This window comes from Scyliorhinus torazame, chromosome 7 (genome assembly GCF_047496885.1).
Source record: "Scyliorhinus torazame isolate Kashiwa2021f chromosome 7, sScyTor2.1, whole genome shotgun sequence".
In the NCBI taxonomy this organism is placed as follows: domain Eukaryota; kingdom Metazoa; phylum Chordata; class Chondrichthyes; order Carcharhiniformes; family Scyliorhinidae; genus Scyliorhinus; species Scyliorhinus torazame.
Genome location: NC_092713.1, coordinates 275,536,559 through 275,558,112, shown reverse-complemented (window position 1 = coordinate 275,558,112; position 21,554 = coordinate 275,536,559). Strand labels below are relative to the sequence as shown.

Genomic DNA, 21,554 nt, shown 5'->3' with positions numbered 1-21,554 from the left:
TTTGGGAGTGTAAGGGTCAGTGTGGGGGTGGGGAGTTGGGAGGGGCAGTGTGGGCGGTGGAGGGGGCTGTGTGGGGGTGATGGGGGGCTGTGTGGGGGTGATGGGGGGAGGGGGGGCAGTGTGGGGGTAGAGGGGGCAGTGTGGGGGTGGAGGGGGCAGAGAGGGGGTGAAGGGTGGAGGGGGGGCAGTGTGGGGGTGGAGGGGGTGCGGATGGAGGGTGCAGTGTGGGGGAGGGGGTCAGTGTGGGGGTGGGGGGTGCAATGTGGGGGTGGGAGGGGCTGTGTGGCAGGTGGAGGTGGCAGTGTGGGGGTGGAGGGGCAGTGTTTGGGGTGGAGGGGGCAGTGTGGGGGTGGAGGCTTCAGTGTGGGGGGGGAGGGGGCATTGTGGGAGTTGGGGGCGGTGGGAGGGGGCAGTGTGGGGGGTGGAGGGGGCAGTGTGGGGGTGGAGGGGGCAGTGTGGGGGTGGAGGGTTCAGTGTGGGGGTTGGGGGGTGGGAGGGGGCAGTGTGGGGGGTGGAGGGGGCAGTGTGGGGGTGGAGGGGGCAGTGTGGGGGGTGGGGGTGCAATGTGGGGGTGGGAGGGGCAGTGTGGCAGTGGAGGGGGCAGTGTGGGGGTGGTGGGGGTGTGCGTGGTTGAGGGGGCTGTGTGTGGGTGGGGGGTTGAGGGGGCAGTGTGGGGGGTGGAGGGGGCAGTGTGGGGGGTGGAGGGGGCAGTGTGTGGGGTGGAGGGGACAGTGTGGAGGGTGGGGGGGCAATGTGGGGCGTGGTGGGGGCAGTGTGGGGGTGGAGGGGGTGGTGGGGGGGTGGAGGGGGTGGTGGGGGGGTGGGAGGGGCAGAGTGGGCGGTGGAGGGGGCAGTGTGGGAGGTGGGGGCGGTGGGAGGGGGCAGTGTGGGGGGTGGAGGGGGCAGTGTGGGGGTGGAGGGGGCAGTGTGGGGGTGGAGGGTTCAGTGTGGGGGTTGGGGGGGTGGGAGGGGGCAGTGTGGGGGGTGGAGAGGGCAGTGTGGGGGTGGAGGGGGCAGTGTGGGGGGTGGGGGTGCAATGTGGGGGTGGGAGGGGCAGGTGGAGGGGGCAGTGTGGGGGTGGTGGGGGTGTGCGTGGTTGAGGGGGCTGTGTGTGGGTGGGGGGGTTGAGGGGGCAGGGTGGGGGGTGGAGGGGGCAGTGTGGGGGGTGGAGGGGGCAGTGTGGGGGTGGAGGGGGCAGTGTGGGGATGGAGGGGCTAGTGTGGGGGTGGAGGGCCTAGTGTGGGGGTGGAGGGAGCAGTGTGGGGGTGGGTGGGCAGTGTGGGGATCGGGGGGGGGGCAGTGTGGGGATCGGGGGGGCAGTGTGGGGATCAAGGGGCAGTGTGGGGATCAAGGGGCAGTGTGGGGGTGGAGGGGCAGTGTGGGGGTGGAGGGGGCAGTGTGGAGGTGGAGGGGGCAGTGTGGGTGGGGAGGGGGCAGTGTGGGCGGGGAGGGGGCAGTGTGGGGGTGGAGGGGGCAGTGTGGGGTGTGGACGGAGCAGTGTGGAGGGGGCCGAGTGGGGGTGGGAGGGACAGTGTGGGCGGTGGAGGGGGCACTGTGGGGGTGGGGAGGTGGAGGGGGAAGTGTGGGGCTGGTGGGGGGGTGGAGGGGGCAGTGTGGGGGTGGTGGTGGGGTGCGGATGGAGGGGCAGTGTGGGGGTGGAGGGGGCAGTGTGGGGGTGGAATGGGCAGTGTGGGGGGTGGAGGGGGCAGTGTGGGGGGTGGAGGGGACAGTGTGGGGGGTGGAGGGGACAGTGTGGGGGGTGGAGGGGGCAGTGTGGGGGTGGGGGGGGCAGTGTGAGGCATGGTGGGGGCAGTGTGGGGCATGGTGAGGGCAGTGTGGGGGTAGAGGGATGGTGGGAGGGGCAGTGTGGGCGGTGGAGGGGGCAGTGTGGGGGTGGGGTGGTGGAGTGGGCATTGTGGGGGTGCGGATGGAGGGGTGGTGCAGATGGAGGGGCAGTGTGGGGGTGGAGGAGGCAGTGTGGGGGTGGAGGGTGGAGGGGGCAGTGTGGGCGGTGGAGGGGGCATTGTGGGGGGTGGAGGGGGCATTGTGGGGGGTGGAGGGGGCAGTGTGGGGGGTGGAGGTGGCAGTGTGGGGGGTGGAGGGGGCAGTGTGGGGGGTCGAGGGGGCAGTGTGGGGTTGGGAGGGGCAGTGTGGGCGGTGGAGGGGGCAGTGTGGGGATGGGAGGGGCAGTGTGGGCGGTGGAGTGGGCACTGTGGGGGTGGGGGGGTGGAGGGGGCAGTGTGGGGCTGGTGGGGGGTGGAGGGGCAGTGTGGGGGTGGTGGGGGGGTGCGGATGGAGGGGCAGTGTGGGGGTGGTGGGGGGGTGCGGATGGAGGGGCAGTGTGGGGGTGGTGGGGGGATGCGGATGGAGGGGCAGTGTGCGGGTGGAGGGGGCAGTGTTGGCGTGGAGGGGGCAGTGTGGGGGGTGGAGGGGGCAGTGTGGGGGGTGGAGGGGGCAGTGTGGGGGGTGGAGGGGACAGTGTGGAGGGTGGGGGGGCAGTGTGGGGGGTGGAGGGGACAGTGTGGAGGGTGGGGGGGCAGTGTGGGGCGTGGTGGGGGCAGTGTGGGGGTGGAGGGGGTGGTGGGGGGGTGGAGGATGTGGTGGGGTGGTGGGAGGGGCAGAGTGGGTGGTGGGGGGGTGGAGGGTGTGGTTGGGTGGTGGGAGGGGCAGAGTGGGCGGTCGAGGGGGCAGTGTGGGGGTGGGGTGGTGGAGGAGGCATTGTGGGGGTGCGGATGGAGGGGTGGAGGGGTGGTGCGGATGGAGGGGCAGTGTGGGGGTGGAGGCGGCAGTGTGGGGATGGAGGGTGGAGGGGGCAGTGTGTGGGTGGGAGGGGGAAGTGTGGGGGGTGGAGGGGGCAGTGTGGGGGGTGGAGGGGGCAGTGTGGGGGGTGGAGGGGGAAGTGTGGGGGGTGGAGGGGGCAGTGTGGGGGTGGAGGGGGCAGTGTGGGGGTGGGATGGGCAGTGTGGGCGGTGGAGTGGGCACTGTGGGGGTGGGTGGTTGGATGGGGCATTGTGGGGGTAGTGGGGGGTGCGGATGGAGGGGCAGAGTGGGGGTGGTGGGGAGGGTCCGGATGGAGGGGCAGTGTGGGAGTGGTGGGGGCAGTGTGGGGGGGGGTGGCAGTGTGGGGGGTGGAGGGGGCACTGTGGGGGGTGGAGGGGGCAGTGTGGGGGGTGGAGGGGGCAGTTTGGGGGGTGGAGGGGGCAGTGTGGTGGGGGCATTTTGGGAGTGTAAGGGTCAGTGTGGGGGTGGGGAGTTGGGAGGGGCAGTGTGGGCGGTGGAGGGGGCTGTGTGGGGGTGATGGGGGGCTGTGTGGGGGTGATGGGGGAGGGGGGGCAGTGTGGGGGTAGAGGGCGCAGTGTGGGGGTGGAGGGGGCAGAGAGGGGGGTGAAGGGTGGAGGGGGGGCAGTGTGGGGGTGGAGGGGGTGCGGATGGAGGGTGCAGTGTGGGGGAGGGGGTCAGTGTGGGGGTGGGGGTGCAATGTGGGGGTGGGAGGGGCTGTGTGGCAGGTGGAGGTGGCAGTGTGGGGGTGGAGGGGCAGTGTTTGGGGTGGAGGGGGCAGTGTGGGGGTGGAGGCTTCAGTGTGGGGGGGAGGGGGCAGTGTGGGAGTTGGGGGCGGTGGGAGGGGGCAGTGTGGGGGGTGGAGGGGGCAGTGTGGGGGTGGAGGGGGCAGTGTGGGGGTGGAGGGTTCAGTGTGGGGGTTGGGGGGTGGGAGGGGGCAGTGTGGGGGGTGGAGGGGGCAGTGTGGGGGTGGAGGCTTCAGTGTGGGGGGGAGGGGGCAGTGTGGGAGTTGGGGGCGGTGGGAGGGGGCAGTGTGGGGGGTGGAGGGGGCAGTGTGGGGGTGGAGGGGGCAGTGTGGGGGTGGAGGGTTCAGTGTGGGGGTTGGGGGGTGGGAGGGGGCAGTGTGGGGGGTGGAGGGGGCAGTGTGGGGGTGGAGGGGGCAGTGTGGGGGGTGGGGGTGCAATGTGGGGGTGGGAGGGGCAGTGTGGCAGTGGAGGGGGCAGTGTGGGGGTGTGCGTGGTTGAGGGGGCTGTGTGTGGGTGGGGGGGTTGAGGGGGCAGTGTGGGGGGTGGAGGGGGCAGTGTGGGGGGTGGAGGGGGCAGTGTGGGGGGTGGAGGGGGCAGTGTGTGGGGTGGAGGGGACAGTGTGGAGGGTGGGGGGGCAGTGTGGGGCGTGGTGGGGGCAGTGTGGGGGTGGAGGGGGTGGTGGGGGGGTGGAGGGGGTGGTGGGGGGGTGGGAGGGGCAGAGTGGGCGGTGGAGGGGGCAGTGTGGGGGTGGGGTTGTGGAGGAGGCATTGTGGAGGTGCGGATGGAGGGGTGGAGGCGTGGTGCGGATGGAGGGGCAGTGTGGGTGTGGAGGGGGCAGTGTGGGTGTGGAGGGTGGAGGGGGCAGTGTGTGGGTGGGAGGGGGAAGTTTGGGGGGTGGAGGGGGCAGTGTGGGGGGTGGAGGGGGCAGTGTGGGTGGTGGAGGGGGAAGTGTGGGGGGTGGAGGGGGCAGTGTGGGGGTGGAGGGGGCAGTGTGGGGGTGGGAAGGGCAGTGTGGGCGGTGGAGGGGGCAGTGTGGGGATGGGAGGGGCAGTGTGGGCAGTGGAGTGGGCACTGTGGGGGTGGGGGGGTGGAGCGGGCATTGTGGGGGTAGTGGGGGGGTGCCGATGGAGGGGCAGTGTGGGGAGGTGGGGGGGGTCCGGATGGAGGGGCAGTGTGGGGGAGGGGGTCAGTGTGGGGGTGGTGGGGGGTGCGGATGGAGGGGCAGTGTTGGGGTGGTGGGGGGATGCGGATGGAGGGGCAGTGTGGGGGTGGAGGGGGCAGTGTGGGCGTGGAGGGGGCAGTGTGGGGGTGGAGGGGGCAGTGTGGGGGGTGGGGGTGCAATGTGGGGGTGGGAGGGGCAGTGTGGCAGGTGGAGGGGGCAGTGTGGGGGTGGTGGGGGTGTGCGTGGAGGGTGGGGGGGCAGTGTGGGGCGTGGTGGGGGCAGTGTGGGGGTGGAGGGGGTGGTGGGGGGGTGGAGGATGTGGTGTGGTGGTGGGAGGGGCAGAGTGGGTGGTGGGGGGGTGGAGGGTGTGGTTGGGTGGTGGGAGGGGCAGAGTGGGCGGTCGAGGGGGCAGTGTGGGGGAGGAGGCATTGTGGGGGTGCGGATGGAGGGGTGGAGTGGTGGTGCGGATGGAGGGGCAGTGTGGGGGTGGAGGCGGCAGTGTGGGGATGGAGGGTGGAGGGGGCAGTGTGTGGGTGGGAGGGGGAAGTGTGGGGGGTGGAGGGGGCAGTGTGTGGGGTGGAGGGGGCAGTGTGGGGGGTGGAGGGGGCAGTGTGGGGGGTGGAGGGGGAAGTGTGGGGGGTGGAGGGGGCAGTGTGGGAGTGGAGGGGGCAGTGTGGGGGTGGGGGGTGGAGGGGGCAGTGAGGGGGTGGTGGGGGGGTGGGAGGGGCAGAGTGGGGATGTGGGGTGGAGGGGGCAGTGAGGGGGTGGTGGGGGGTGCGGATGGAGGGGCAGTGTGGGTGTGGTGGGGGTGCGGATGGAGGGGCAATGTGGTGGAAGAGGGGGCAGTGTGGGGGTGAAGGTGCAATGTGAGGGTGGGAGGGGCAGTGTGGCATGTGGAGGGGGCAGTGTGGGGGTGGAGGGGACAGTGTTTGGGGTGGAGGGGGCAGTGTGGGGGTGGAGGCTTCAGTGTGGGGGGGGAGGGGGCAGTGTGGGAGGTGGGGGCGGTGGGAGGGGGCAGTGTGGGGGGTTGAGGGGGCAGTGTGGGGGTGGATGGGGCAGTGTGGGGGTGGAGGGTTCAGTGTGGGGGTTGGGGGGGGGTGGGAGGGGGCAGTGTGGGGGGTGGAGGGGGCAGTGTGGGGGTGGAGGGGGCAGTGTGGGGGGTGGGGGTGCAATGTGGGGGTGGGAGGGGCAGTGTGGCAGGTGGAGGGGGCAGTGTGGGGGTGGTGGGGGTGTGCGTGGTTGAGGGGGCTGTGTGTGGGTGGGGGGGTGGAGGGGGCAGTGTGTGGGGTGGAGGGGGCAGTGTGGGGGGTGGAGGGGACAGTGTGGAGGGTGGGGGGGCAGTGTGGGGCGTGGTGGTGGCAGTGTGGGGGTGGAGGGGGTGGTGGGGGGGTGGAGGGTGTGGTGGGGGAGTGGGAGGGGCAGAGTGGGCGGTGGAGGGGGCAGTGTGGGGGTGGGGTGGTGGAGGAGGCATTGTGGGGGTGCGGATGGAGGGGTGGTGCGGATGGAGGGGCAGTGTGGGGGTGGAGGGGGCAGTGTGGGGGTGGAGGGTGGAGGGGGTAGTGTGTGGGTGGGAGGGGGCAGTGTGGGGGGTGGAGGGGGCAGTGTGGGGGGTGGAGGGGGCAGTGTGGGGGGTGGCGGGGGCAGTGTGGGGGGTGGAGGGGGAAGTGTGGGGGTGGAGGGGGCAGTGTGGGTTTGGGATGGGCAGTGTGGACGGTGGAGGGGGCAGTGTGGGGATGGGAGGGGCAGTGTGGGCGGTGGAGTGGGCACTGTGTGGGTGGGGGGTGGAGCGGGCATTGTGGGGGTAGTTGGGGGTGCGGATGTAGGGGCAGTGTGGGGGTGGTGGGGGGGGTCCAGATGGAGGGGCAGTGTGGGGGTGGTGGGGGCAGTGTGGGAGTGGGGGGGTGGAGCGGGCATTGTGGGGGTAGTGGGGGGTGCGGATGGAGGGGCAATGTGGTGGAAGAGGGGGCAGTGTGGGGGTGGGGGTGCAATGTGAGGGTGGGAGGGGCAGTGTGGCAGGTGGAGGGGGCAGTGTGGGGGTGGAGGGGGCAGTGTTGGGGGTGGAGGGGGCAGTGTTTGGGGTGGAGGGGGCAGTGTGGGGGTGGAGGGTTCAGTGTGGGGGGGGAGGGGGCAGTGTGGGAGGTGGGGGCGGTGGGAGGGGGCAGTGTGAGGGGTGGAGGGGGCAGTGTGGGGGTGGAGGGGGCAGTGTGGAGGTGGAGGGTTCAGTGTGGGGGTTGGGGGGTGGGAGGGGGCAGTGTGGGGGGTGGAGGGGGCAGTGTGGGGGTGGAGGGGGCAGTGTGGGGTGGAGGGTTCAGTGTGGGGGTTGGGGGGGTGGGAGGGGGCAGTATGGGGGGTGGAGGGGGCAGTGTGGGGGTGGAGGGGGCAGTGTGGGGGGTGGAGGTGCAATGTGGGGGTGGGAGGGGCAGTGTGGCAGGTGGAGGGGCAGTGTGGGGGTGGTGGGGGTGTGCGTGGTTGAGGGGGCTGTGTGTGGGTGGGGGGGTTGAGGGGGCAGTGTGGGGGTTGGGGGGCTGGGAGGGGCAGTGTGGGGGTTGGGGGGCTGGGAGGGGCAGTGTGGGGTGTGCAGGTGGAGGGGGTAGTTTGGGGGTTGGGGGGCTGGGAGGGGCAGTGTTGGGGTTGGGGGGCTGGGAGGGGCAGTGTGGGGTGTGCAGGTGGAGGGGGTAGTTTGGGGGTGGGAGTAGGGGGCTGTGTGGGGGTGTGCGTGTGAAGGGGCAGTGTGGGGTTGGATGGGGCAGTGCGGGGGGTGGAGGGGGCCGTGTGGAGTTGGGGTGGCAGTGTGTGGGTTGGGGGGTGGAGGGGGCTGTGGGGGGGGGGTGGAGGGGGCAGTGTGGGGGTGGAGGGGGCAGTGTGGGGTTAGCAGGGGTGGAGGGGGCTGTGTGGGGTTAGCAGAGGTGGAGGGGGCTGTGTGGGGGTGGAGGGGGCTGTGTGGGGTGGAGGGGGCAGTGTGGGCGTGGGGGGGCAGTGTGGGGTTTGGGGGGTGGATGGGGCCGTGTGGGCGTTGGGGGTTTGGAGGGGGCAGTGTGGGGGTGGATGGGGCAGTGTGAGGGTGGAGTGGCAGTGTGGGGTTTGGGGGGTGGATGGGGCAGTGTGGGGGTGGAGGGGGCAGTGTGGGGTTAGCAGAGGTGGTGGGGGCTGTGTGGGGGTGGAGGGGGCAGTGTGGGGGTGGGGGGCAGTGTGGGGTTTGGGGGGTGGATGGGGCCGTGTGGGGGTTGGGGATTTGGAGGGGGCAGTGTGGGGGTGGAGGTGGCAGTGTGGGGTTAGCAGAGGTGGAGGGGGCTGTGTGGGGGTGGGGGGGGCAGTGTGGGGGTGGGGGGGCAGTGTGGGGTTTGGGGAGTGGATGGGGCCGTGTGGGGGTTGGGGGTTTGGAGGGGGCAGTGTGGGGGTGGAGGGGGCAGTGTGAGGGTGGAGTGGCAGTGTGGGGGTTGGGGGGGTGGATGGGGCAGTGTGGGGTTGGAGGGGGCAGTGTGGGGTTGGGGGTCAGTGTGGAGGTAGCAGAGGTGGAGGGGGCAGTGTGGGAGTGGGGGCGGCAGTGTGGGGGTTGAGGAGTGGAGGGGGCTGTGTGGGGGTGGAGGGGGCAGTGTGGGGCTGGGGGGGTTGAGGGAGAAGTGTGGGGGTGGGGTGGCAGTGTGGGGGGGCTGGAGGGGGCAGTGTGGGGTTGGGGGTGGAGATGCAGTGAGGGGCTGGGTTGGTGGAGGGAGCTGTGTGGGGGTGGGGGGGAAGTGAGGGGGTGGGGGGCAGTGTGGGGGTAGCAGAGGTAGAACATAGAACGATACAGCGCATTACAGGCCCTTCGGCCCACGATGTTGCACCGACATGGGAAGTCAAAAAACAAAAGCCATCTAACCTACACTATGCCATTATCATCCATATGCTTATCCAATTATCTTTTAAATGCCCTCAATGTTGGCGACTTCACTACTGTTGCAGCTAGGGCATTCCACTGCCTCACCACTCTTTGCTTAAAGAACCTACCTCTGACCTCTGTCCTATATCTATTACCCCTCAGTTTAAGGCTATGTCCCCTCGTGCTAGCCATTTCCATCCGCGGGAGAAGGCTCTCACTGTCCACCCTATCTAACCCCCTGATCATTTTGTATGCCTCTATTAAGTCTCCTCTTAACCTTCTTCTCTCTAACGAAAACAACTTCAAGTCCATCAGCCTTTCCTCATAAGATTTTCCCTCCATACCAGGCAACATCCTGGTAAATCTCCTCTGCACCCGTTCCAAAGCTTCCACGTCCTTCCTATAATGCGGTGACCAGAACTGTACGCAATACTCCAAATGCGGCCGTACCAGAGTTTTGGACAGCTGCAACATGACCTCATGACTCCGGAACTCAATCCCTCTACCAATAAAGGCCAACACTCCATAGGCCTTCTTCACAACCCTATCAACCTGGGTGGCAACTTTCAGGGATCTATGTACATGGACATCTAGATCCCTCTGCTCATTCACACTTCCAAGAACTTTACCATTAGCCAAATATTCCGCATTCCTGTTATTCCTCCAAAGTGAATCACCTCACACTTCTCTACATTAAACTCCATTTGCCACCTCTCAGCCCAGCTCTGCAGCTCATCTATGTCCCTCTGTAACCTGCTACATCCTTCCGCACTGTCGACAACACCACCGACTTTAGTGTCGTCTGCAAATTTACTCATTGGTAAATTACTCATTACCTCTAGGTCATTGATAAAAATGACAAACAGCAACGGCCCCAGAACAGATCCTTGTGGTACGCCACTTGTAACTGAACTCCATTCTGAACATTTCCCATCAACCACCACCCTCTGTCTTCTTTCAGCTAGCCAATTTCAGATCCACATCTCTAAATCACCCTCAATCCCCAGCCTCCGTATTTTCTGCAATAGCCTACAGTGGGGAACCTTATCAAACGCTTTACTGAAATCCATATACACCACATCAACTGCTCTACCCTCGTCTACCTGTTCAGTCACCTTCTCAAAGAACTCGATAAGGTTTGTGAGGCATGACCTACCCTTCACAAAGCCATGCTGACTATCCCTAATCATATTATTCCTATCCAGATGATTATAAATCTTGTCTCTTTTCATCCCCTCCAAGACTTTACCCACAACAGACGTGAGGCTCACCGGTCTATAGTTGCCGGGGTTGTCTCTACTCCCCTTCTTGAACAAAGGGACCACATTTGCTATCCTCCAGTCCTCTGGCACTATCCCTGTAGCCAATGATGACATAAAAATCAAAGCCAAAGGCCCAGCAATCTCTTCCCTGGCTTCCCAGAGAATCCTAGGATAAATCCCATCAGGCCCCGGGGGCTTATCTATTTTCAGCCTGTCCAGAATTGCCAACACCTCTTCCCTACGTACCTCAATGCCATCTATTCTAATAGCCTGGGTCTCAGCATTCTCCTCCACAACATTATCTTTTTCCTGAGTGAATACTGACGAAAAATATTCATTTAGTATCTCGCCTATCTCTTCAGACTCCACACACAACTTCCCATCCCTGCCCTTGACTGGCCCTTCACAACCCTATCAACCTGGGTGGCAACTTTCAGGGATCTATGTACATGGACACCTAGATCCCTCTGCTCATCCACACTTCCAAGAACTTTACCATTAGCCAAATATTCCGCATTCCTGTTATTCCTCCTAGTCTTAACCTAGTCATTCTTTTATTCCTGACATACCGAGAGAAAGCTTTTGGGTTTTCCTTGATCCTACCTGCCAAATACTTCTCATGTCCCTTCCTTGCTCGTCTTAGCTCTCTTTTTAGATCCTTCCTCGCTACCTTGTAACTATCAAGCGCCCCATCTGAAACTTCACTCCTCATCTTCACATAGGCCGCCTTCTTCCTCTTAACAAGAGATTCCACTTCTTTGGTAAACCACGGTTCCCTCGCTCGACGCCTTCCTCCCTGCCTGACCGGTACGTACTTATCAAGAACACGCAGTAGCTGTTCCTTAAACAAGCTCCACATATCCAATGTGCCCAACACTTGCAGCCTACTTCTCCAACCTATACCCCCAAGTCATGTCTAATGGCATCATAATTGCCCTTCCCCCAGCTATAACTCTTGCCCTGCGGGGTATACTTATCCCTTTCCATCAATAACGTAAACGTCACCGAATTGTGGTCACTGTCCCCAAAGTGCTCACCGACCTCCAAATCTAACACCTGGCCTGATTCATTACCCCAAACCAAATCCAATGCGGCCTCTCCTGTCAACATATTGTAGGGAAACCCTCCTGCAGGTGGAGGGTGCAGTGTGCGGTTGGGGGGGGGGCAGTGTGGGGGTTGGGGGGTGCAGTGTGAGGGTGGAGGGGGCAGTGTGGGTGTGGAGGGTGCAGTGGGGTTGGGGGGGCAGTGTGAGGGAGGAGGGGGCAGTGTGAGGGAGGAGGGGGCAGTGTGGGGGTGGAGGGGGCAGTGTGGGGGTGGAGGGGGCAGTGTGGGGGTGGAGGGGGCAGTGTGGGGGTGGAGGGGGCAGTGTGGGGGTGGATGGGGCAGTGTGGGGGCAGAGGGGGCAGTATGGGGGTGGAGGGGGCAGTGTGGGGGTAGCAGAGGTGGAGGTGGCAGTGTGGGGGTGGGGGGCAGTGTGGGGGTTGAAGGGGGCAGTGTGGGAGTGGGGGGCAGTGTGGGGGTTGGCGGGGTGGATGGGGCAGTGTGGGGGTGGAGGGGGCAGTGTGGGGGTGGGGTGGCAGTGTGGGGGTTGGGGGGGTGGAGGGGGCAGTGTGGGGTGGAGGGGGCAGTGTGGGGTTGGGGGGCAGTGTGGGGGTAGCAGAGGTGGAGGGGGCAGTGTGGGGGTGGGGGTGGGGGGCAGGATGGGGGTAGCAGAGGTGGAGGGGGCAGTTTGGGGGTGGGGGGCAGGATGGGGGTAGCAGAGGTGGAGGGGGCAGTTTGGTGGAGGGGGCAGTGTGGGGTTGGGGGGCAGTGTGGGGGTAGTGGAGGTGGAGGGGGCAGTGTGCGGGTGTGGGGGTGGGGGGCAGGATGGGGGTAGCAGATGTGGAGGGGCCAGTTTGGTGGAGGGGGCAGTGAGGGGGTGGGGGGTTCGTGTGGGGGTAGCAGAGGTGGAGGGGGCAGTGTGGGGGTGGGGGGCAGTGTGGGGGTAGGAGAGGTGGAGGGGGCAGTGTGGGGGTGGGGGGGCAGTGTGGGGTTGGGTGGGTGGAGGGAGCAGTGTGGGGTGGCAGTGTGGGGGGGGGTGGAGGGGGCAGTGTGGGGTTGGGGGGTGGAGGGGCAGTGAGGGGGTGGAGGGCAGTGTGGGGGTAGCAGAGGTGGAGGGGGCAGTGTGGGGGTTGGGGGGGTTGAGGGGGCAGTGTGGGGTTGGGGGGCAGTGTGAGGTGGGAGGAGGCAGTGTGGGGGTGGAGGGGCCAGTGTGGGGGTGGAGGGGGCAGTATGGGCGTGGAGGGTGTAGTGTGGGGTTGGGGGGGCAGTGTGGGGGTTGGGGGTGCAGTGTGAGGGTGGAGGGGGCATTGTGGGGTTGGAGGGGGCATTGTGGGGGTGGAGGGGGCAGTGTGGGGGTGGAGAGGGCAGTGTGGGGGTGGAGGGGGCAGTGTGGGGGTGGAGGGGGCAGTGTGGGGGTGGAGAGGGCAGTGTGGGGTGGAGGGGGCAGTGTGGGGTGGAGGGGGCAGTGTGGGAGTAGCAGAGGTGGAGGGGGCAGTGTGGGGGTGGAGGGGGCAGTGTGGGGGTGGAGTGGGCAGTGTGGGGGTGGAGGGGGCAGTGTGGGTTTGGGGGGTCAGTGTGGGGGTTGGAGGGGCAGTGTGAGGGTGGAGGGGGCAGTGTGGGGGTGGTGGGGGCAGTATGGGGGTTGGGTGTCAGTGTGGGGGTTGCGGGGCAGTGTGGGTGTGGAGGGGGCAGTGTGGGTGTGGAGGGTTCAGTGTGGGGTTGGGGGGCAATGTGGGGGTGGAGGTGGCAGTGTGATGGTGGAGGGGGCAGTGTGAGGGTGGGTGGGCAGTGTGAGGGTGGGTGGGCAGTGTGAGGGTGGAGGGGGCAGTGTGGGGGTGGGGGGGGCAGTGTGGGGGTGGGGGGCAGTGTGGGGGTGGAGGGGGCAGTGTGGGGTTGGGGACAGTGTGGGTGTAGCAGAGGTGGAGGGGGCAGTGTGGGTTGGGGGCGGGGGGGGCCGTGTGGGGGTAGCAGAGGTGGAGGGGGCAGTGTGGGGGTGGGGGGGCAGTGTGGGGGTAGCAGAGGTGGAGGGGGCAGTGTGGGGTTGGGGGGCAGTGTGGGTGTTGGGGAGTTGGAGGTGGCAATGTGGGGGTGGGATGTGGAGGGAGCAGTGTGGGGGTGAAGGGGGCTGTGTGGAGGTGGGGGGGTGGAGGGAGCAGTGTGGGGGTGGGGTGGCAGTGTGGGGGGGTGGAGGGGGCAGTGTGGGGTGGGGAGGTGGAGGGGGCAGTGTGGGGTTGGAGGGGGCATTGTGGGGGTGGAGGGGGCAGTGTGGGGGTGGAGGGGGCAGTGGGGGGGTGGAGGGAGCAGTGTGGGGTTGGGGGGGGCAGTGTTGGGATTGGGGTGCAGTGTGAGGGTGGAGGGGGCAGTGTGGGTGTAGAGGGTGCAGTGTGGGGGTGGAGGGTGCAGTGTGGGGGTGGAGGGTGCAGTGTGGGGTTGGGGGGGCAGTGTGGGGGTTGGGGGGTGCAGTGTGTGGGTGGAGGGGGCAGTGTAGGTGTGGAGGGTGCAGTGGGGTTGGGGGGGTAGTGTGAGGGAGGAGGGGGCATTGTGGGGTTGGAGGGGCATTGTGGGGTTGGAGGGGGCATTGTGGGGGTGGAGGGGGCAGTGTGGGGGTGGAGGGGGCAGTGTGGGGGTGGAGGGGGCAGTGTGGGGGTGGAGGGGGCAGTGTGGGGGTGGAGGGGGCAGTGTGGGGGTGGAGGGGGCAGTGTGGCGGTGGAAGAGGTGGAGGAGGCAGTGTGGGGGTGGAGGGGCAGTGTGAGGGTGGAGGGGGCAGTGTGGGGTTGGGGGACAGTGTGGGTGTAGCAAAGGTGGAGGGGGCAGAGTGGGGGGTGGGGGGTCTGTGTGGGGATTAGCAGAGGTGGAGGGGGCAGTGTGGGGGTGGGGGGGCAGTGTGGGGGTAGCAGAGGTGGAGGGGCAGTGTGGGGTTGGGGGGGGCAGTGTGGGTGTTGGGGAGGTGGAGGGGGCAGTGTGGGGGTGGGGGGGGTGGAGGGAGCAGTGTGGGGGTGGAGGGGGCAGTGTGGGGGTGGTTGGGTGGAGGGAGCAGTGTGGGGGTGGAGTGGGCAGTGTGGGGGTGGGGGGGGTGGAGGGGGCAGTGTGGGGGTGGGGTGGCAGTGTGGGGGGATGGAGGGGGCAGTGTGGGGTTGGGGGCGTGGAGGGGGCAGTGAGGGGGTGGGTGTGCGGTGTGGGGGTAACAGGTGGAGGGGGCAGTGTGCTGTGGAGGGGGGCAGTGTGGGGGTTGGGGGGGCAGTGTGGGGGTTCGGGGGGTTGAGGGGGCAGTATCGGGGTGGGGGGTGGAGGGTCAGTGTGGGGGTGGGGTGGCATTCAGGGGTTTTATGAGCGTGGAGGGGGCAGTGTGGGGTTGGGGGGGTGGAGGGGGCAGTGAAGGGGTGGGGGGCAGTGTGGCGTTGGGGGGGTAGTGTGAGGGTGGATGGGGCAGTGTGGGGGTGGAGGGGGCAGTGTAGGGGTGAAGGTGGCAGTGTGGGGGTGGACGGGGCAGTGTGGGGCTGGGGGGTACAATGTGGGGGTGGGAGGGGCAGTGTGGCGTGTGGAGAGGGCAGTGTGGGGGTGGAGGGGGCAGTGTGGGGGGTGGAGGGCGGAGCGGGGCAGTGTGAGGGTGGAGGGGGCAGTGTGGAGGTGGAGGGGGCAGTGTGGGGGTGGATGGGGCAGTGTGGGGGTGGAGGGGGCAGTGTGGGGGTGGAGGGTGCAGTGTGGGGGTGGAGGGTGCAGTGTGGGGGTGGATGGGGGCAGTGTGGGGGTGGGGGGGAGGATGGGGGTAGCAGAGGTGGAGGGGGCAGTGTGGGGTTGGGGGGCAGTGTGGGGGTAGCGGAGGTGGAGGGGGCAGTGTGGGGGTGTGGGGGTGGGGGGGCAGGATGGGGGTACCAGATGTGGAGGGGGCAGTTTGGTGGAGGGGGCAGTGAGGGGGTGGGGGGGCCGTGTGGGGGTAGCAGAGGTGGAGGGGGCAGTGTGGGGGTGGGGGTCAGTGTGGGGGTAGGAGAGGTGGAGGGGGCAGTGTGGGGGTGGGGGGGCAGTGTGGGGTTGGGTGGGTGGAGGGAGCAGTGTGGGGTGGCAGTGTGGGGGGGGTGGAGGGGGCAGTGTGGGGTTGGGGGGTGGAGGGGCAGTGAGGGGGTGGAGGGCAGTGTGGGGGTAGCAGAGGTGGAGGGGGCAGTGTGGGGGTGGGGGGGTGGAGGGAGCAGTGTGGGGGTGGGGTGGCAGTGTGGGGGGGTGGAGGGGGCAGTGTGGGGTTGGGGGCGTGGAGGGGGCACTGAGGGGGTGGGTGGGCGGTGTGGGGGTAACAGGTGGAGGGGGCAGTGTGCTGTGGAGGGGGCAGTGTGGGGGTTGGGGGGGCAGTGTGGGGGTTTGGGGGGTTGAGGGGGCAGTATGGGGGTGGGGGTGGAGGGTCAGTGTGGGGGTGGGGTGGCATTCAGGGGTTTGGGAGCGTGGAGGGGGCAGTGTGGCGGTGGGGGGGGGCAGTGTGGGTGTGGGGGGTAGTGTGGTGGTGGGGGGGTGGAGGTGGCAGTGTTGGGGGTGGGGGGCAGTGTGGGGGTAGCGGAGGTGGAGGGGGCAGTGTGGGGGTGTGGGGGTGGGGGGGCAGTGTGGGGGTTGGGGGGGCAGTGTGGGGGTTTGGGGGGTTGAGGGGGCAGTATGGGGGTGGGGGTGGAGGGTCAGTGTGGGGGTGGGGTGGCATTCAGGGGTTTGGGAGCGTGGAGGGGGCAGTGTGGGGGTGGGGGGGGCAGTTTGGGGGTGGGGGGTAGTGTGGTGGTGGGGGGGTGGAGGTGGCAGTGTTGGGGGTGGGGGGGCAGTGTGTAGTGGGAGGGCAGTGTGTGGGTTGGGGGTTGGAGGGGGCAGTGTGGTGGTGTGGGGGTAGTGTGGGGGTAGGGTGGCAGTGTGGGGGTTGGGGGGTGGAGAGGGCAGTGTGGTGGTGTGGGGGCAGTGTGCGGGTGAGGGGGCAGTGGGAATGTGGGGGTGGGGGTAGTGACACACATGCCACGAGGAACTGGAACTCTGCTGTATCAGTTGCTCGCCTGATGACGGCCTCTACCTCGGCGACAGACCTTATCAACACGGGACAAATTCTGATGTATTTCTCCTTGGATTGGGGGGGCGGGGGCTGTGTGTATGGTGGGTAGACAGAAAACACACAGTGCTCAATGTTCAGGCGCTTGCAGCACACGGCGTGGGTAGCTGCTGGCCTTCGTGGCGAGGGTATTAGGCCATGGTGGGCAGTATGGGTGCTGGCATGTGGTGCAGGGTGTGGGTTTGGTTGCCCTTTGCGCATGGTGGGTGGGGGGGGTTTGTGGGGTGGGGGGGGTGGTTTACAGGTGTGTGTGGGAGTGGGGTGAGTGCCAAGGGCAGATTGCTGCCTACTGCCTGTGCGGAGTTTGCACGTTCTCCCCATGTCTCTGTGGGTTTCCTCCGGGTGCTCCGGTTTCCTCCCACAGTCCAAAGATGTGCAGGTTAGGTGGATTGGCCATGCTAAATTGCTCTGATTGTCCAAAAATAAATTTGGTCGGGTTACTGGGTTACGGGGATAGAATGGAGGTGTGGGCTTAGGTAGGGTGCTCTTTCCAAGGGCCGGTGCAGACTCGATGAGCCGAATGGCCTCCTTCTACATTGCAAATTCTATGTTTCTATGACCTCTCCCATCTGCGCCCAGGCCCAGTGCATGGTAGCGAGTGGTAACCGCCTCCTGACGCCATGTGCAGGGACAAGCACCTGGAAGCTCGCTGCAGGTCCTACTCGTTGCCACACTCAGAAACCTTTTCATTGAAAATAATAAGACTGTATCTGCATTGAAGATAAGAGTGGTTATTGAACACATGGCCTGTGCGACCTGCATTGTTTATGTATTTATGTAAATGTGTTGATCTTTCCAAACAGACAACTTACGCTCTGTATTTCCACAGGTGTTTATTCTGAGTTTCTGCCTTATATTCTGATGGGAAGCCTGACAGTGTTTTCAGCATTTCTAGTCCTGTTTCTGCCTGAAACACTCAATGTTCCTCTCCCTGAAACCATTGACCAGATGCAGAAAGTAAAGAGGTACGTCTGTACAGTCTTCTTCGACTGGATATTTCCAGAGGAGGAAAATGGGAATGGAGGTGGGGCTGTGAGAGGAAGGGGTGTTGGTAAAGTTGGGATGGAGTCAACGGGGGTCAAATTCTTTTGCATTTCCGCCAGCAGGAAGCTTTCTCAATGTCGGGCTGGTAATAGTTTCAACTGCACACTGCAGAAAGGTGGGCAGCCAATAGGAGTCACTTAGGTCCCAATCGGGATATCTTTGCAGGATCGCCTCACACAGAAAAAGCACCTTCCCTCCTCCGCACCCAATAACCACCTGTTCATTGGAGGAAGCCTCGAATGTCAGGTAGGAAATCCATCGGAGTCAAAGGCTCCAAGCCTCAATGACAGGGCCGCATGAGTGAAAGAATCCCAGGATAATACAGTACAGAAGAGGCACAGGGCCGCATGAGTGAAAGAATCCCAGGATAATACAGTACAGAAGAGGCTCTTCAGCCCATTGAGTTGCACTGACCCATGAAAAACAGCTGTCCTGCCTACCTTACCCCATTTGCCAGCACTTGGCCCATAGCTTTCAATGTTAAGACATGGCAAGTCCTCATCCAGTTACTTTGTAAAGGATGATGTGGAGATGCCGGCATTGGACTGGGGTGAGCACAGTACAAAGTCTTACACCACCAGGTTAAAGTCCAACAGGTTTGTTTCGATGTCACTAGCTTTCGGAGCGCTGCTGCTTCACCTGAGGATGGAGCAGCGCTCCGAAAGCTAGTGACATCGAAACAAACCTGTTGGACTTTAACCTGTGTTGTAAGACTTTGTAAAGGATGTGAGGCAACCCGCTTCTACCACGCTCCCAGGCAGTACATTCTAGACCTTTGCCACCCTCTGGGTAAAAAGGTTTTTCCTCACATTCCCCTAAACCTCCTGCCCCCTCACCTTGAAACATGTGTCCCCCTCGTAACTGACCCTTCGACTAAGGGAACAGCTGCTCCCTATCCACCCTGTCCATACCCCTCAACATCTTGTACACCGCGATCAGTTTGCCCCTCAGTCTTCCCTGCTCCAGTGAAAACAACCCAAGCCTATCCATCTAACCTCTCTTCATAATATAAATGTCCCATCCCAGGCAACATCCCTGGTGAATCGCCTGTGCACCCACCCCGGTGCAATCACATCCTCCCTATAATGTGGCGACCAGAATTGCACACATTACTCCATCTGTGGGCTCACCAAAGTTCTACACAACTCCAACATGACATCACTGCTTTTGTAATCTATGCCTCGATTGATAAAGATAAAAACAAGTGTCCCCATACGCCTTTTTCACCACCCTATTAACCTGCCCTTCTGCCTTCAGAGATCTATTTACAAACACGCCAAGGTCTCTTGATTTCTTGGAACTTCGCAGTGTCAGGCCATTCATTAAATATTTCCTTGTCACATTACTCCTTCCAAAGTGTAACACCTCACACTTTTCAGGATTAAATTCCATCTGCCACCTTTCTGTCCATTTGACCATCCGATCTATATATCTTCCTGGAACCCAAGACACTCAACTGTTAACCACCCCTGCCCATCTATATGTCATCCGCAAACTTACTGATCCCTATGCCCCACATAGTCATCTATGTCATTTCTATAAATAACAAATAATAAATTAGCCAGCACAGATCCCTATGGTATGCCATTGGACACTGGCTTCCAGTCACTAAAGCAGCTGTCTGTCGTCACCCTCTATCTCCCACAGCTAAGTCAATTTGAATCCATTGTATCATGTTACCCTGTATCCTATGTGTATTTGCATTTTTTATAAGTCTCTCATGTGGGACCTTATCAAACGCTTTGCTGAAATCCATGTAAACTACATCAACTGCAGTACCCTCATCTACACACCTGGTCACATTATTCAAAGCATTCAATCAAATTTGTTAGGCATGGCCTCCCTCTGACAAAGCCATGCTGACTATTCCTAATCAAACCTTGCCTCTCCAAGTGCGACTTATCTGCCAGGTAATGATGCACATAGCGCCGCGGGGGAATGGGGGACCATTCCCTACCATTGACGTGAGACTCACTGGTCTGAAATCCCTGGCTTATCTCTACAATATTTCTTCAAAGGTAGGACCACATTATCTGTTCTCCAGTCCTCTGTCACCTCCCCCATGGGCAGACCTATAAAAGGTCCCCCATGGGCAGAGAAGAATTAAAGGGTCAGAGCCCGTTCAATCGCCTCACTCGCCTCCCACAGAATCCTGGGACACCAATTCGCCTAAACCTGGCAATTTGTCCACTTTTAAGCCTGCCACAGCTCCAAAACCTTGTCACTCCCTGTGGCAATTTGTTCAAGAACCTCATAGTCTCTCTCCCTGAGTTCCATATCTACCTCCTCATCCTCTTGGGTGAAGACAGATGTGAAATGTTTGTTCAACACCATTCCAATGTCCTTTGGCTCTACCCACAGATTTTTACCCTTGGTCCCTAATGGGCCCTGCTCTTTCTCTGGTTATCCACTTCCCATTGATATACATATCGAATATCTTGGAATTTTCCCTACTTTTACCAGCCACAGCTTTCTCATATCCCCTCTTTGCTCTCCTCATTGCTTTCTAAAGCTCAGTCCTACATTTTCTGTACTCCTCTGATGCCTCCGTTGATTTGCTCCCCTTGTACTTTCTAAAAGCCTCTCCTTTCCTCCTCAATGCCTTTGGGCTTGTTACTCCTTCCTAGTGCCCGAGAAGGAACATGTTGGGCCTATACACTTGCCATTGCCTTTTTGAATAGCCCCCCCTCCTGCTCTTCTGTGCATTTCCCCACAAGTAACTCTTTCCAGTCTACCTTGGCCATATTCTGCCTTATTTTGATAAAATCCGCTCTCCCCCAATCCAAAACCTATCTTTGCAACTTCTCTATTTCTTTGTCCATAACAAACTTAAATTGCACCATGTTATGGTTGCTATCACCAAAATGCTCCCCCCACCATCACATCAACCACCTGTCCGGCTTCATTCCCCAGAATTAGGTCCAGCACCGCACCATCCCTTTTTGGACTCTCTGCTTATTGAGCTAAAAGGTTCTCCTATGTACGTTTGAAGAACTCCACTCCATCTAAGCCCTTAACATGATGACTATCCCAATTAATTTTGGGAAAGTTGAGATCACCGAATGTCATTACTCTATTATCATTTTTACACACTCTGTAAATTGCACACTATTTGCTCCTCAATTATACGCTGACGTTCTGGGGATCTAAAATAAACACTGAGCAATTTGGTTGCTCTTTTTTATTCCTAATCTCTAACCACAAAATTTCATTTGATGCGCCCTCCAAAATATCGGGTGGAAATATCCATGCCAGAAAGTGTGTGGTGACTCCAGGATTGAATCAATGGTGTTCTACGACAGTAAAATTAGCGCCTTTCCTAGATTAATCCATCGATTGTTAATGAGCTAGCACTGGTGCCACATGGAACACGACCGATTCTACTGAAAAACAGTGACTGTTTTGCCGGATTCGTCATAGGCACTCAAGAGATTGATAAGCTGCAGCCACATACAAGCTCTCCATTCCCCACACACATTCATCCCAGCCAACAAGATGGCAGCAAGACGAGTGGCACCACGATTCACTGATGTGGAACTGAAGCTCCTGCTGGATACAGTGGACGTGAGGCGGGCTACCCTGTACCCTGGGGGGGGGAGAGGCGGTTGCACCAGGCCTGGGTGCAAGTGGGAGAGGCCTTAAGCACGGTGGGCAATACCACGAGGACCAGCCAGCAATGCAGGAAGAAAGTGCACAACCTCCTCAGGGTGGCCATGGTGAGTAGGCAGCACTGTGCCCCGGCACTAACCCCCATCCCACCCCCCCTAGAACCACCCCCGCCACGTCTCCCCGCCCCCCCCCCCCCCCCCCCCCCCGGACATCGACAGAACCCCCCACACCACCTGCCAGGACCCATCCTGGCAATCCATGGCCTGGTCCCCTGGCCACGATGGCCACCAGCTACCCACTCCCTGGTCTGCATGCGATCAGCTGTCTAACGCTGAGCATTTTCTGTCTCCCTCCTCAGCAGATCGCCCCTCTGCTGCTCAATGACGTGGAGGGCGCAGCAAGCCACCATGATGCGGGCGCCCCTCTCAGCATCATACTGGAAGGACTCTCCAGAGCAGTCCAGGCACCTGGACTGCATCGTCAGGAGCCCGAAGTACCACTCAAACAGGCTCCTGGTCGCTGCATGGGCGTCGTTGTAGCAGGTCTTCCCTTCGATCTGTGGCCTCTGGAGAGGCATCATCAGCCACAACCGCAGTGCAAAGCCCCTGTCGCCCAGGAGCCACACCCCCAGCCAGAGGGACAGTCTCAAAGAGTTCAGGAACCTCGAGTGTGCCAGTATGAAGTCGTCATGCACACTGCCTGGGAATCGGGTGATGACATGAATGATGCGCATCCCATTGCCACACACCAGCTCAACACGTTCTTCGAGTGGAAGGACCAGGGGCATCTCGGTGATGATGGTGAATCCCGCTGCCCTTCCATCCTGCTGGGCTTGGTTCACATTGAACTTGATGTATTGTGGCGCCCAGGCATATAGGGCCTCCGTGACAGTGCGAGATTCTGGACAGGGCCCCACTCGGCGCCTGGTAGGACCCTCTGGTCTGAACGTTCAAGGCGACTGTCACCTTGACAGGCAACGGGAGCA

At 63.0% G+C, this 21,554-nt stretch overlaps 1 protein-coding gene across 2 annotated transcripts in view; it reads left to right on the top strand.

Moving 5' to 3' along the window:
- Nucleotides 1-21,554, top strand: part of LOC140427052 (organic cation/carnitine transporter 2-like) — a 214,434-nt gene that overhangs the window by 180,527 nt on the left and 12,353 nt on the right. For both annotated transcript variants that reach the window (XM_072512503.1, XM_072512502.1), the window contains one exon: nucleotides 16,746-16,881. In XM_072512503.1, the coding sequence (XP_072368604.1) occupies nucleotides 16,746-16,881 (136 nt within the window). The remainder of the gene's footprint in view (nucleotides 1-16,745; nucleotides 16,882-21,554) is intronic.